We start from the raw sequence: 15,407 nt of genomic DNA, 5'->3' as shown, positions 1-15,407 counted from the left end.
AGGATGCTTCCATTGCGCACAGATTCCACATGATGAGAGAGAAACACCCTGAAAAGTTCAACAGCAGGTAAGAGGCTGCGAGCCGGCTGCTCCGCTGCCCCGCCCAGCCGCCCTGCCCAGTGCAGCCAGCCAGACCCAGGCCTCCCACCTGCTCCTACGGAAATGTTCTTGGCCTGGCCGCCCCGGGACTTCGCTTCCCTGCCACGTTGCCGGAAGGAGGGTTTCCATTTCCAAGAAAAAGAAAAAAAAAAAAAAAGTCAGAAACCTGCCGCAGTCTGGCAGCCTGTCCCTCAGTCCCTCCCAGAGGATCTGTGCAGAGGGAGGGATGTGGAGGAGGTGGAAGGGGCGTGGGGTGCCCGCCTTTGCGGGTAGTGGGAGGAGTCTGTCCTTGGCTAACTGGAGCCCCCGTGGGGACTTGGCTGCTTCCTCAAAAGGTGCAGCACCCCCACCCAAACCCTACTGCGGCCCCGCATTTTTTTTTTCTGGAAAGGGTGGAAGGGACTCAGCTTCTCTAGGTCCTACATGGGAGGTGGTGGCAGCCCTGGGGTTTGGACCTAGAGTGCCAGGAGGGCATCGCCTCTTCCTTCCCCGACAGCAGAGGGCAGCAGCAGAGTGGCACGTGCAAAGGCAATAGACCTGGAGCCCACCAGGCCCCACCTGAGCCTGGGCACCCTGTGGGCAGTCTAGATGTTAGATTCAAAAATGAAAGGGAAGAGAAAACCAGGTCTTTTGCAAAGGAAACCAAACCCTTCTTGCATGCCAGAGGGAATTTACCAGAACTGAGTTCTGACTGGGCACATAGCTACCCCTGGGATTGTCAAAATTGCCTTTCGCCCTTCTTATTTCTTTCTCTTCTTCTTCTCATTAGCTGACTTCTATTCTTTCTCTTTCCATTTTATTGTACTATTTCAAGATGACCACAGGCCCCCACCCCAACCTCAGGCAGGTGGGGAGTAGGGTGGATAATACTTTGGAATTGATCTTTGAACATGAGGGGATTGACATTTATTTACCCCACAGAATTCTCTTCAAAGCAGAGGTTAAAGGGTCTGAAGACATTCATTTAAAGCCCTGACCCCACAGCCTGGCGGGGCGGGGGGGGGGGGGGGGGGGGGTGTTGAGGGGCTAACCAAGGAAAAGCAAGCCTTTTTAAGGATCAGAAACTAAACATAATGAAGCTACTTCCTCCTCTGGAAGAGCGATCTGTGGGATCTAATCACAGCTGAAGTAACTTTATTAGGATGTGTATTCTGTCACAGCCTATTCCTTCTCACTCCTAACACTCACAGATCCTACACACTCACTCCACACCGCTAAACGTCCGTACTTCCAGCCCCTACCACTGTAGTCTCAAACTTGCAATTCTGTTGATTCTCCTCTCAATCTTCTTCACTCCCAAATATCTACACAGTTTTTTTAAAATACTCTTCTTCCACCCATTCCACAGGATTCACACAAGTACCCTGACACATGCTCACACTCATGTGTCTGAACATTCCATCTGCTTGTGAAATCTGTACGTTCTGTTCATTCATTCATTTATCCAACAGTATTTTTTGGAAACATTCTATCTACCAGACACTATTCTAGAGGTGTTTTGGATGGACTGGTGCAGGGCACTCCCAGCCCTTTGGGGGAAACAGAATGGAAAGCAGATGTGCATCATGATCTGTTAAGTGATGTGGATAGACGTGACCAATGGCAATACAAAGCAAGAGTGTGGAACTTGGCATGGAGGGTTTTGTAATGAGAGAAATGCCCCATCCAAGACACAGAAAACAGTGTTTTCCAGATTGGCAAAATGAGAAGGGTTACTCTGAGAGAAGGAACCCAATGTAGGAAAAAATACAGAGGAGTGAGGGTGCAGCATGCTTGGGGGAAAGGAAGTCATTCACTGCAGCTGGTTGTATGGTGTCTTGGCATGGGAAACAAGCAAAATCTCTGTAATTTGTAGAGAACGAGGAAAGAGGGGGAGAGAAATTTCTCTATATTCCAAAAAATCAGTAGGTCAGCATATGACATGAACAGAGCAATCATCAGCCATCCACACGATTAAATACAATTAGAAAGATACATCTGTCAGGAAAAAAAAATGTACTGTGCAAAACACAGTATGAACAAAGCTACTGTGATCTGGATAAACCATTTTCTTTCCCACTTCGAAGACTTCTCAGAGGTTAGGTTCATGCCTCACTCTTCACCTGGTTGAGGTCAAGGTGTTGTGGTACAGTCACCATGGGTGACAGACACCTATATTTGCATTTAAAGAAATGATGACATAGGATGTTGCCTCTATTTCACAAGGTCACCAAACTCTTCCTATTAAGAACTTTGGGTCCATACTGCTTCTTTTCTGCCTGCTTGCCCATGTCCAAAATACCCAGGAGTGCTCAGTTTGTCCACCGAGAGGCAGGCAAGCAGCCATTTTCTCTAGGCTTCCTTATTTAGCATTGGAGATGGTTTTAAATAGGCAGGTGGTTGTTGCCATGGTTACCCCATTACACCAGCAGCTAAACTTAGGAAGGGCCACAAGGGATAGGAAGAAAGCTTGATACCCAGGATTTGGAAATGTAAACGATATTATCAAATAGGCTTCATTTTACTGAGCTGAACTTGAGTTCTCCAAAGAGCAGCCACAGCTTGGCTAGAAATCTTTACCATTACTGCCTGGAACTGGGCCCTCAGGGATAACCTTGAGGTTAAATACAGAGAGTTATGATTGTTTTGTTTCATTTTGTTTGGTTTTGTTTTCAGCAAGGGAATGTGACTAGTCAGGGCTGGAACTCATCAGGAAAGTTGACTCTTTCCCATCTCCAGTTCATATTCCTGAGCTATTCTAATAAGAATTCTTAACCCAGGGTTCAGGGGCTTTGGGGATTCTCAGAACACCTTGAAATTGAACCTAAGATCTTAGATATATTTTTCTGTAGAGAATCTCCATAACTAACAGAATTTCTTAAAAGGACCTAAAACCTCCAAATGGTGAAAAATCACAGTTCCAAGGCTTCTTTGATTCTTAAGGGGCATCAAATATGACTCAGCTGTTAGGGTTTCAGGAAATTTTTCCCCCAGTGGTCTCTTTGTATAGGTTGCTGCCAAGAAAGGTGGTGGGTTGCATGAAATTGTTTCCCTAATGAAATAGCTTTGTTAATGAAGCAAGAACCAGACTTAAGGAGGTAGCAATACGGGCCATGTGTGATGGTGCTATTTTTGATCCCTTCTACTACCTAGTCTTTGAATTGCTAGGTTCATAGTCTAGCAAAGAAGAAAAAACATTCCTCAAATATTTTTATAAAACTATTTTAACATACAAAAATGTTACAGGAAGAGTATACAGGAAGTCATAGAGTATATAGCACATTTTAACAGTTATATCCCAAGCATCATTCACAAGTGGATCATTTTTGAGTGTAGCAACAGTGTTACAAGGGACCCAAAGAATTATTGTCCACTTTTGAACTCCTACAAGATGCCAGGTAGTACATTAGTTTTTTAAAAAAATATATTAAACTATTTAAATCTCAAAACAATTATATAAGGTAAATATTATCATTTTCATGTTACAGATACAGAAACTGAGGCTGGGAAAAACTAAGTTACCTAGCTGAGATCACAGGTTTTGGGGGGTTTTTTTAAGCAGTGAGATTAATTTGATTTCTGACTTATCTTAGTTGAAGACCTTTTGCTGCACCTGCTGTGACCCCCAGATTTCCTTTAGCAAATACCTACTATGTACCAGGTGCTCTGATAGGTAGTTTTTTGGGGGGAACTTGAGTTCCAATTCAAGAATACTTAACTATAGAGCTAAATCTCCAACACTTTTTATTTTTTATTTTGAAACAGGGTCTCCCTAAGTTGCTTAGGGCCTCACTAAGTTGCTAAGGCCAGCTTTGCACTCCTGAATTACCGGGATTACAGGTGTGCACCACCACACCCAGCTCTAGTAGGTACTTTATACACAATCCCACTCAGTACTCATAACTTGCAGGTGTTATTGTCCCTTTTTTAGAGAGAAAGAAACTGAGGCTAAAGAGGGTGGATTTCTCATGGGCTCATCCAACTATATGAATCGCCTCAATGAGAAAATGCTTGCTGAGTGTAGAAGGAGGAGACCAATTATATCTTGTGTGTAATAAGTCTTCTCCCTATCTCAATCTGCACAGCAGGGAGCAGGCATGGCTATATGATTTTGTGTGACCCAGAACAAAATTGAAATGTGCCTTCCCTTGTTCTATTAAGAATTTAAAGTTGGTGAGCCTTCCAAAGTGTGAGGCATAAATCTCACACTGATGAGTGAGATGAGGGAAAGGAAATAAGAGAAAGAAGGCGCATTTTCCAGGTCTTGATGAGGGGAGAGTTTACAATAGAGGCAAAATAATGGAGGAAAGAGAGTATTTTAACTAGGGGATAAGGAGAGGGATTATCCATCCTTCAAAGGGACAGCAGTCAGTACTAGCAGGACTTCCATGAAGAATGCTATCCAGTCCTTTATGAAGTGTCCAGATTAAGTCTCTGTGAAGGATTTTGTACCTATGAAATCTACAGCGAAAAACTATCTAATTCCAGTGTCCCTGGCAGTGAGAATCCAAAAAGAGAAGTCTAACTACGGAGGTTTTTTTTATTGTTGGTCAGAAACTCAGAGCACTTGAGGAATGTGTTATTCAAACCTGCTGAGTGTCATCCACTTGAATATGTCCTTCAGCAGTTGAGACTGAAGCAAGATATTTCCTGTCGGGCCTTTCAAAGGGACCGCAGCCGTGCTTCATTCCTTACCCAAGGCTGACCACCTTTCTCAAAAGCCCTCGAGTAATTAACAGGCTCTGGAGTGTTGGCTTTCTTGGAGCCAGGCCCATGGAGTAGCTGACGAGGGGTTCCCCAGAAGCCCTAATGTAGCTTGAGTCCTTAATAGGTTGCAAATAAACTTGCAAAGAACTAAGCACTTCGTAGATATTTATAGAAGGAGGCAGCAGGGTATAGCCGAAGCTGGCATCCAAACCTGGCTCTGCAACTTGCTAGCTGTGTGACCTTGGGCAAGTTAATCCTTTTAATCCTTTACTTCCTCCCTTGAAAATCTTGCAAGGTTGTTGTAAGATGTAGTCAGTTCATGGCACACAATAGGTTCTCAATAAATATTTCCTGTTGAATATCATTGACTGGCAAAACGAGGAAAGCATTGGTGAAATTGCCATAAAGCATTAACAATCAAATACTCTTTTGATGGAGTGGCAGGTGGAATTCAGTTCTCATTCTCACAGGATCTTTGGTCTATAGGCAGAGTCCTTTAAAAGAAAAGTTTGAGAACAACCAAAAGTTGGAGGACACCCCAGAAATGATGCATTGAATCTGACTTAATCCCTCTCTTAGAGGATGGGAAAATGGCACCAATTATCTATGCAGTGTTGACTTAGGTTTTCCAGGGTGGGTGCCGTGGAGGAAATTCCTCCTCCTGGCTCCATGTGGGTTCAAGAAGCAGAGGTTTGGGGTCTGAACATCATAGATTCTAAGTCCAGAATCTAAAGACAGAATCAAAGTGGGGAGTCCAAGACCCCAGCTGAAATGGTACCAGAAGAAGCAGAGTAGGGGTGAGAGAGGGAGAGTTGCAGGGCAGGTGTCATGTGGTTTACCAGCTGGATCCATGGAATGCCCAGCTGGTGGCTAGGCAGGTGGCCTGGAGAAGTCAGGTGCTGGAAGATGTGATTATTCTCCCCATCACTGATGCTCGCCCCTCTCACCAGCCCCCAACCTTAGCTGAACTCAGAGATGTTCAGTGGGAGGAGGAGCAACAGAAGCTAGCAAAGCTCTAGGCACATAGTTCTAAAAATGAAAGTGCCTCCTCTCTTGAATACCATGGTATGCTTTGCAGTCCCAGCATGCAGTGTATCCCCATATTCGTAAGGTAGTCTTCTTTTATCTAAAAATAAAACCATCTTAAGTTATTTTTTTTCCAGAAGCACTATGAAATAACCAGATATCACAGCCCAGATGTTTGGTTTTCCCAAAGCAAAGGATTAAAAATCGTCACACTGGAGTCTGCATTCTGTGCCCTAACTTGGGCTTTAGCCCTTCTCATCCAGCAGCACTCAGCACCCCAAAATAGACATACCCTGGGTACCCAGTACTCCAAACTGTCTGCATCTATTTCCCCCAATAGGTCAAATTCTTTTTTTTTTTTTTAATAGTCAGGATTCTGAAAAGCCCCCAACATAAATGATTGTGGCATTTTCTATTTCCTTCCCCTATAGGCATTCATTCATCAAGGAAATGTTTGGTGCTGTGTGCTCAAGTATCTTTGGCTCTTGACATCAGTCCTGACGGAGCAACTTACTTCATTATTTGACCATTCAGATACTAACCTACAAAAATGCTTTAGCCCCCACCCAACCCCATCTCTACTTGGAAGAGGCACAGCAACTAAAATGAATGAAATATGGGTTCATGTTTTTTCTCCAGGCTCTCATCATTACGCAACTGCAGAAGCCCATGCTTTTTTGACTGGATTATTTGTTTACAGTCAGCCCTCAATGATTTGCAGAAATGCAGGAGCAGCCACATGGATCATCTAAAGCTGTGGATGATCAAAGATTTTAGGAGGCTGCTATTAATATTTGTGCAGTTCTCTCCACCCTGACATTCACAGTATTTTAAATAATATGATGAAATCAATATTAACTCTTAGCATTGCCTTCCTTTTCCTGCCTGGCTTCCCAGTCAGTGTGGAACTGGCAAGAAAAACTCTCAGAACATGCACAGGGGCAGCCTATGGGACCTTGGGGCTCTCTCCAAAGTTGCCATTTGAACAGATCAATTCCTTATTGCAGCTTAACAGGCCTTTTCTCCTAGTCCCTGCCAGGCTAGAGTAAGAAAGGTATTATTCATGTCAACAAAGAGCAGAATCAGTTGGTGATAATGTCAGAAGGAACTTGAAAGCAAGCTGTTTTCAAGACTTTTGGCCAAGTAATCCAAAAGATATCAGTATTTCTCGATTGATTGGTTTTTAGAAGCATTTGCATCAAAGAGCTCAAGGTATAGCATGTTCAGAAGGTGAGGGTTAACATGATAACCTCATGAAAGAAAGAGTACACAAAGTAGAAGCAAGGTGGGAACTGCCGGGGCCCTTAGAGGTGTTGATGGTCTGGATGCTTTCCAGAAGGGAGAGGTCAAGAAGGTACGGGAACTTTAAACCATGATTTATAGGAAAGACTGACTCTGAGCTTGTTTTACCCAAAAAAGAGGTTTAGGGAAAAGTGATTATTGGCCTCAAATATTTAAGAGGGTTTCCTCATAAGAGAGGAATTGGGTTATTTGGCATGATAAATCATAAAGAAAGTAACTGGAAAGACCAATCTGAGCCCCAAACTAGGACATCACTTCTACCAGTTAGAGCCATCCTCAAGTATAGTGGGTCATTAGGTACAATGGTGGGTTTTCACATTTTCTGTGCAAGCAAGTTGCTAGATAAACGTTTTGGACTCCAATGGAGCTAAAGGTCCAAGAGAATAGGTTCTGTTATCAGACAACCTGGATTCAAGTCCTGCAGTTGTCACTACTTTTGTGTGACCTTGACCAAATTGCTCTTCCTAAACTTCAATCTTCTGACCTTGAGAATGGAATATGTCTCCATATGTGTTTTGTGTGGCTGCTGTCTCCAATTACCACTAACTTTGTAGCTTAAAACAATACTACTTTATCATATGACCATTCTGGAAGTCAGAAGTCTCAACTAAGTGACACCGGGCCAAACCAAAGTGTCATCAGGGTTGCATCCTTTCTGCATGCTCCAGGGAAGAATCTGTTTCCTTGTCTTTTCCACTGGAGCTGTCCCCAGTCCTGTGCTGTGGCCTCTTTCCATTCTTATAGCCAGCAATGGCCAGTGGGGTCTTTTTCACATTACATTCCTCCAACAGGCTTTCTTCTGCTTCTTTTCCACATATCCAGGCCCTTAAGATTGCACTGGAACCATACAGAAAAATCCAGAATAACTACCCCACCTCAAGGTCAGCAGATAAACACCTTTATTTTTTTATGTGGTGCTGAGGATCAAACCCAGTACCTCACACATGCTAGGCAAGTGCTCTTCCCCTGAGCCACAACCCCAGCCCTCACAATTTAAATTTTATCTGCACCCTTCTTTCCCCTTTGCCATAAAACATAACATATTCACAGTTTCTAGGAACTAGAACATGCATCTTTAGGGCATTGTTCTTTTTACCACAAGTACCTTACCTTGTGCGTTTATTCGGGGGATCCAATGAAAGAATGCATTTAAGGGCTTATTATAGAGTCTGGCATATCAATGGTGCCTATTATTATGGTTATTAATATTCTTATAATTACAAAGACAGACTCTGCATCAGATAATAGTCACATTTGATGACTCAGGCACTCTTAAAACTGAGATTTAATGATTCTCTATGATGGTCATAGAGTATAGAGTAATCAATGTAGAAACATATGGCATTTTTTTCCTTTTCACACATCTTGATTTGAAGTTTTTTTAATAAAATATCAATATATTTGTCATTATACGATTTAATAATACATCACATAGTATTATTACATAGTACATTGAAACATCATTATAAAAAAATTGAAAAGCTCAAAAATTAAAGAAAAAAAACAAATCAATCATCATTCATAGTTCCATCATTCAGAAACATAATATTGACTTTTGATGATCTCAGCGGTTTCCTTGATATGCATATCCTAAAATATTTATGACAACATGTTATTATAAAATTTTATGTACCATTTTTAAATAATTTTTTTTCATAAAAGTCATTCGGGCTCATTATAGACAAATTAGTCATATTGCACCCATTCCCCCCCTCCCCCGAAATAAACCCTGTCCACATTAAAAAATATTTTCTTACAGCACTTTCATTGCACTGTTTCATTTACTTGAGCTCACACTGTATACACGGGTTCAAAACACGATTAACACAGCATTGCTTATAAGTTTTGAAAGGAAGTGATAGAAAGCAGCTGATTGGAGTGCATTTAACTGCAGCAGAAGTTTTATTAGACTTTTCTAATTAAAAACTCCTAACGCACTTGTTCAGTCAATATGAGAGTTTTAAAGCTATTATTCAACTCCCTTTGCATTGGAAATAACTATCTGATATGTTCTGCAGTTCTACTTTTGTGGAGGGTAAATTAAAAAGATCTTATTCTCTTTGCACTGTTTCAGGATCTGTGCATAATTTTACAGTATCTCAGGAGGGCCATTTTCTATGTTATTTTACTTTAGCAAGAGTTGCCTTCAGAACTTTGCAGTGGTGTAGTTTTTAAACACAAGTGAATAAGAGTGTATTTATTAAAGTGTTTAGAATTCAGTCCTACTGCATCCCATACTAACAATAGTAGTTATCATTTGCTGAGAACCTTCAAGAATCTCATGTATATTATTTTTAGTTGGCACAACTTTCCAAGTAAAAGGTCAATATTAAGGATCCATTTTACAGATGAGAAAACTGAGGCTCAGAGAGAGACTATGCAAGTTGTTCCAAACCCCATGAGTTAATAGAGGAGCTGCTGTTTAAATCTAGGTCTGTCTGACTCCACAGCCTCCATTTATCCCATCACATTTTCCTGCCTCTCTTTGGGCCCAGTTTGATGCCTCCTGACCAAAGAAGCACCCAAGAAAGAGATTAGAGAATAACTTGAATCAATGAAAGGACCTACATAAAAACCATAAATAAACCCAAATCACTTTTCTTGGGGAAAAATAGAGAATGTATTGGGAACAGACCTCAAGCGAAGGATTCATGGTAGTAAATGGCAGACCCACTTCCTTACTCTTCATCTCAGCTCAGGAAACAATGTGGAGGGGCAGGGGTTTGGGAATGTGCTTGTGCTTTAGAGGTGAGGTATTGTTTGGGATGGGAACAGGAATCTTCTAGCCTGGAGACATATTAAAAGCTGAAATGAATTCCTGAGAGAAGTTGTAGAATCCTTTCACGGGTTTCCCAAAGCAGAACATTTCATTCATCTGGGGTCACAAACTTTATCTTCTTTGAGCCCAGGGGTGTGCTTGTTATACCACTAGACCCCCTCCCAGCCGGAGCTCTCCACCCACCACTCTTCAGCAGGTCTCCTGTGAGACCTCTTTCCTCCTATGCTCCTCAGCTGCCCAGTGGTCCCCAAGACCACATGCCCACATGCCAACCTTGGGATTAGTCACTTCTAATCAATCATGTCACCCTCCCTGGGTCGGCCCACCCCATCTGGAGCTGCCTGGTAGTCACCCTGAGATGTGATTCATATCCTGTTGCTGCTACACATAATCTGCCATCACAACTGTGTCCATTTTATAGAATTTAAGCTCCCTTGTATTTGCGTAAAATCCTCCTCAGATGCCAGTCCAACCTTCTCCTTGACTTGCATTGGTTCTCTCACCTTCCCTCACACCTGCCCTTGTGTTTTTAATTCTTCTGACTAGTGTGACATCCCCAATTTTGATTTAATCATTATCTATTACTTGTTTCAAGATGCTGCCCCCAAATTCCTCCCTCACTGACCAACCCTGCCCTGGCCTTCATGTTTGCACTCAACTTTCTCTTAGAATTCATCTTCAAGGTTTTTGACACTTTTCCCCACTTTGATTTTTCTTCTTGGTTTGTTAGAATCTGTTTATAATCTGCTAGCTTTTCAGCACATTCATAAGCTTTCACTCAGAAAGAGTCTGACCCTGTTTGGGACCCACTAAACTAAAACTATAAGGGTGGGACTGAGCATCTTTCTTCATTTAGCCACAATGCATTAAGCATGATTTTGTTTTAGCTTCCTGCTAGAGCTGAGAGGAAAGGTGGACTGCCATAACCACTTCTTTCCGGCAGTGGATGGGTCTTGCTGGGATGATGAACACGTTCAGAAGCTATAACAACTGTATCAGTATCTGAGGGCTGCTGTAACAAAAAGATCACTTAACAACAGGGAATTTATTCTCTCACAGTTCTGGAAGTTACAAGTCTGAGAGCAAGGTGTCAGCAAGGTCTGTTCCTTCCCTAGGATCCAAGAGAGAATGCATTCCATGTCTATCCCCTTGCTTCTACTAGCTGCTAGCAATCCTTGGCTTATAGATGCATCACTGCATCTCTGTGTCCTTCATCACATGACATTCCCCCAATGTGTCTCTCTATTTCCAAGTAAGGTCTCATTCACAGGTATGGGGAGTTAGGATTTCAGCATATCTTTTTTTCACAGGGATACAATTCAACTCACAACATCAGCCCTCCCCCAATCCCTGGGGGAGGAGGAATATAATATAATATGTTGATCTTTGTTTCAAAGGGGGGACATGAACAATGAGGGAATTGTGTTGCTGAAGCACCTAACTGTGAAAGTGAGATTAGACTTAAAAAAAGAAGGTAACTTTTGAGTGAGAGCTTGGGAAATAGAAATGGGACTTCACTGAGGGTAGAAGGAACCAGAGGCAAGCTAGGAGGAGAGAGGCAGCCTGGACAAAGGACATAACGTGTGGAAGGTCCCTGGCAGGAGAGGAAAGGTAAGAGATTCCAAGTGAGGAGGAAAGGCAGGTGGGAGAGAGGTGGGATGAAGCTCCTGTGGCAAGATGGTGGTGGTCTTTGGAGAAGTTCCCACTTTATCCTAAACATGGGCACGTGAACAGTGCTTACATGCTGTCATCCAGTGTCTTTTGAATGGATCAATGAAAAAATGACTTCCTGTCAAAATTTGCAGAACAAAGATTCCAGAGCTTCTCCTAGAAACATCTTTAAATATTGAGCCTTGCTGCAGTCTTACTACAGTGCAGGACGTTAGGCTAGACCCAGGAAATAGAGAAAAAGAGAGGAAGAGGTAACTCCTGGAGTAGGGTGTCAGGAGAGAGCTGGGGGAAGCCAGCTCTGCTGACCTCCAGGAGCTGGGTAAACTATGGCAACCAACCACAGAGCTTTCTTACAAACCCTGAGCTTTAAAGCAAACTGTCAGGTTGTGGAATTAGAAATTCATATTGGGGGGGAAAAATTCCAAAGTTTCTCTCTTCCTTTCCACCACAATTCAGATTCCTTCATGCGGAAGTCAATTCAGGTGGCTGTGAAAATTAGTTTAACATATCTTTTTGTTTGTTTCTTGCTTACTTGCTTGTTTTTAGTTACAAAAAGAATGACAAAGTTCATTAACCTTCTATTGGGCTTTATTAATTAGAACTTTGGAAAATTGTTACTATTTTGTTTATGAGTATTTTATGATATAACATAGTCCATCTTTATATTTAGAGCTGGTGTGATTAGCATCACATCTCATTCTGACATGTTTCCTTTAAAATGTTCATAATTGTCCACATTTTATTAAGAAGAAATTTAAAAACAAGGTGAAGGGATAGTAGATGTTCTCCAGAGTGAGTCAAGGGATTAATTTTAATTCTTCATTTAAATCAACATTTCCTACGGAAATTTTTAATGCACTTACTATTTGACCAAAGGACATTTTGAAAGCAGCCTTTCACTAAAATTACCAGGAAACTCAGTAACTCTATTTAGCAAAAATAAAAATAAATAAATAAATAAGAAACCCAGGAAAAAATCACTTCATAACTCTGTTATGTCAGGCCCCGTGAAATGTAGATATGATTCCCAAGGCTCATTGCATCCAGCATCTGAAGAGCTGAGTTTCAGCCCTTTTTCTTGTTTACTGTGTGCCTTTGGGAAGTTACTCATTTCTCTGATTCTTAATGTTCTGCTGTGTAAAATGGAAATCACAACTATCCCACATGATGTTTACTAGATTAGAGTAGATAAATACATGGATTGGAAATTTTGAGGGGGTTGGTTACAATGCTGTTGATTGCCATAGGAATTTGTAAGGAGGACATGCAGCAAGGTATATATGAATCCATTGAAAATCTCTAATCCAAATACATGGTGTCGTGGCTTTTATCTGTAATAACTTATAGAATCTTAGCTTTAGACAGAACTTGAGATTTCAATTGGCATAAGTTTCCTCTCTATAAATACCCCTGTTGAGGGTCATCAGATTTCTACTTTGAAGACTGTAGAAGTGTTTAAATTTTGGAGTTGCAGGAAAGGGGGTCTTACCACTTCACATTTTACTAAGAAGGCATTTTCCCAATCTTCGAATGCCCTTCAACGAAAGAAAGACTCTCCTTAGTTCAAGAATGTACTCTATGCTCTCAAATTACTAAAGTGTCAGGGACTTTTGTAATCACTGAATATTCGTGTTATTTGAACCTACACTTAAATCGAAATTCCTCGTTGTCTAGTAGAAGACGTCTTCTCTTCTATTGAATGGAGAGTCCCTTTAATCTTGGAAGTGGGCCCTTTTGGAGAACATTCCAAAGTGCCAATCAAGACAAGTACTCTACCTTGCCTTTGAACTCAATGAGCTGAAAGTGTGTCAGTAAACTCCAGCTTTGGGTTACTATAGAGTAAGAGGTGGCGGGAAGATCCTGGATAAATTAAAATCTCACCCCGTTTATCTTGGCTTTTGTTGGAGCTGTCAACACAGAGCGTTCCAATGAGTCAGGTTCTCTCTTTCCTCTTCTGTATCACTTTCTCCCTGAACTGGGGTGGGGGGAGGGACAAGCTACTCATAATCAGGGTTTCTGTGGATATGCACAGGGTTGGGATGAAGATAACGTAACAGGACACCCTCCGAACTGAGCTGATGGCCTGGTTCAGATTTTATATACTGCCTTTTCCTCCACTTAACTGATCATAAGAATATGGGTAGGCAGGAGTGGAGGATGAGATAGTCAACAATAGGCCAGTGGGGTAGAAAAGAAGAGATTTGAAGAACTAGAGAACCTGCTTTTCTAGTAATTAAAAGTCAAGTTTATTACTCAAGTGTTTCATGATTGTGGAATAGTCAGTTACTTACCAGATTGTGCCCTAACTTATAAACATAGATCAACAGAAAATATTTTCTCCCAGAAGATGTAGAGGTGGATATTTTGCTTCTGTGCATTTGGGCTTAAACACCAGCAGCTTCAACTCTCATCCATCTGCAGCCAGTCAGCCCTTGAAATCAGACACACATTAGGACCCAAGTGCCAGATAGGAAGGAAGGGTCCAATTGGGAAGGATAGAGATAGGAAGGAAGGGTCCAATTGGGAAGGATAGAGATAGGAAGGAAGGGTCCAATTGGGAAGGATAGAGAGTCCAGCGCCCCGCACACCCACACATGCCACATCCCCAGCCTGGGGGGAGACATTTTTGATTCAGCTTCCAAGAAAATTTCCAGGAGGAAAAAAATAAAATAAAATAATTATATATATATAAATGAGGGGTCATAAATCCATATGCCAATAGAAGCCTGGAAGTTAATGTAAATGAGAGAGTGGATGGATATGAGACTTTGGGTACAGTGGGGGATCCTGTAAACTGGAGAACATAAGAGAGTGCTTAAAGGAATCAGCCAATTCCAATCAACTGTAGTCAGGTTGAAAAGGAACCCAGTATTAATGGACTGATTTCCTAAGAGAATCTGGACTCCAAGTGTTCATGTACAATATTCCAATTGAAAAAAAATCACTGTGTAAGCCAAATCAGCACATCCCTGGGCCCATAACGTGCTTGGACTTCCAAGTTGCCATGTTGATCCCAGGAATTAAAAAACATAAGGACGAGGTGGGGACCAATTATTTATTTTTCTTGCTTGACTTTGGTCACAAATTATTGATGTTGTAGATATAAACTAATCCTTTACCAAAAATTGAAAATGAATGGGCTTTAGGAAAATTTAAGAGGTCAGTGTATTTGCATCAGTAAAGGGTTCCTAGATGTCATAAAAGAGATGATTCAAAAAGAAAAGGAACTCAGAAGGTCAGAGAGACCATAAATCAGAGTCTGATTTAAGAAATAGATAGAACATGGAAAAAAAGAGCAAGTGCCCAATCTCCGTTTGGAGGCAGGGGAAGGGGTGGAGAATGAAGCAAACGTATGAGGCTCTGACCAAAGAGGGTAGATTTGGGCCTTCTGGAAAAGAAGAAGAGAATAGTTAACACGCTCATCATGAGAGTCAACTCATGATAAGCCTGTGGAGGTAGTTACCTAAATTGTCTTCTTCCAGCACGTGTTATAGTAAGTCGCATTGTTGATGTGCATTCCCTAGGATGACAAGAGAAAATTAACAGGAATATGATGGAGGTGGGTAATCATTAAATACACCTGGGAAAGCCTAAATTAAATTTATTTCTATTCTGTACAATGTTATAGAGACTTTAATATAGATTCTAACCTACTGAAATCATTTAAAAGCAGAATAAAGTATTTTAGAAGAAATAGGCACCAGTGGGGAAATGCAGAGCTGTTCTGTAGCTAATCTGAGAACAACTGTTCTTCTGGACCATGGATTTTGATGCTGGAATGAGAGACCCTTGGCAAGGAATCGGGAGCTTGTCACATAAACCAAGAGGAATATTTTGGGCCAGA

The 15,407-nt window shown here is 41.6% G+C and overlaps 1 protein-coding gene across 5 annotated transcripts in view; it reads left to right on the top strand.

Annotated features, from left to right (window-relative positions):
• The window catches only part of Dgkg (diacylglycerol kinase gamma), a 157,056-nt gene that overhangs the window by 73,051 nt on the left and 68,598 nt on the right, over positions 1–15,407 (top strand). For all 5 annotated transcript variants that reach the window (XM_076867246.2, XM_076867243.2, XM_076867245.2 and 2 more), the window contains one exon: positions 3–67. In XM_076867246.2, the coding sequence (XP_076723361.1) occupies positions 3–67 (65 nt within the window). The remainder of the gene's footprint in view (positions 1–2; positions 68–15,407) is intronic.

Source organism: Callospermophilus lateralis, chromosome 10, assembly GCF_048772815.1.
Source record: "Callospermophilus lateralis isolate mCalLat2 chromosome 10, mCalLat2.hap1, whole genome shotgun sequence".
NCBI classification, from domain to species: Eukaryota; Metazoa; Chordata; class Mammalia; order Rodentia; family Sciuridae; genus Callospermophilus; species Callospermophilus lateralis.
Note: the sequence above shows the minus strand (reverse complement) of the source record. Positions and strands in the feature narration are given on the sequence as shown.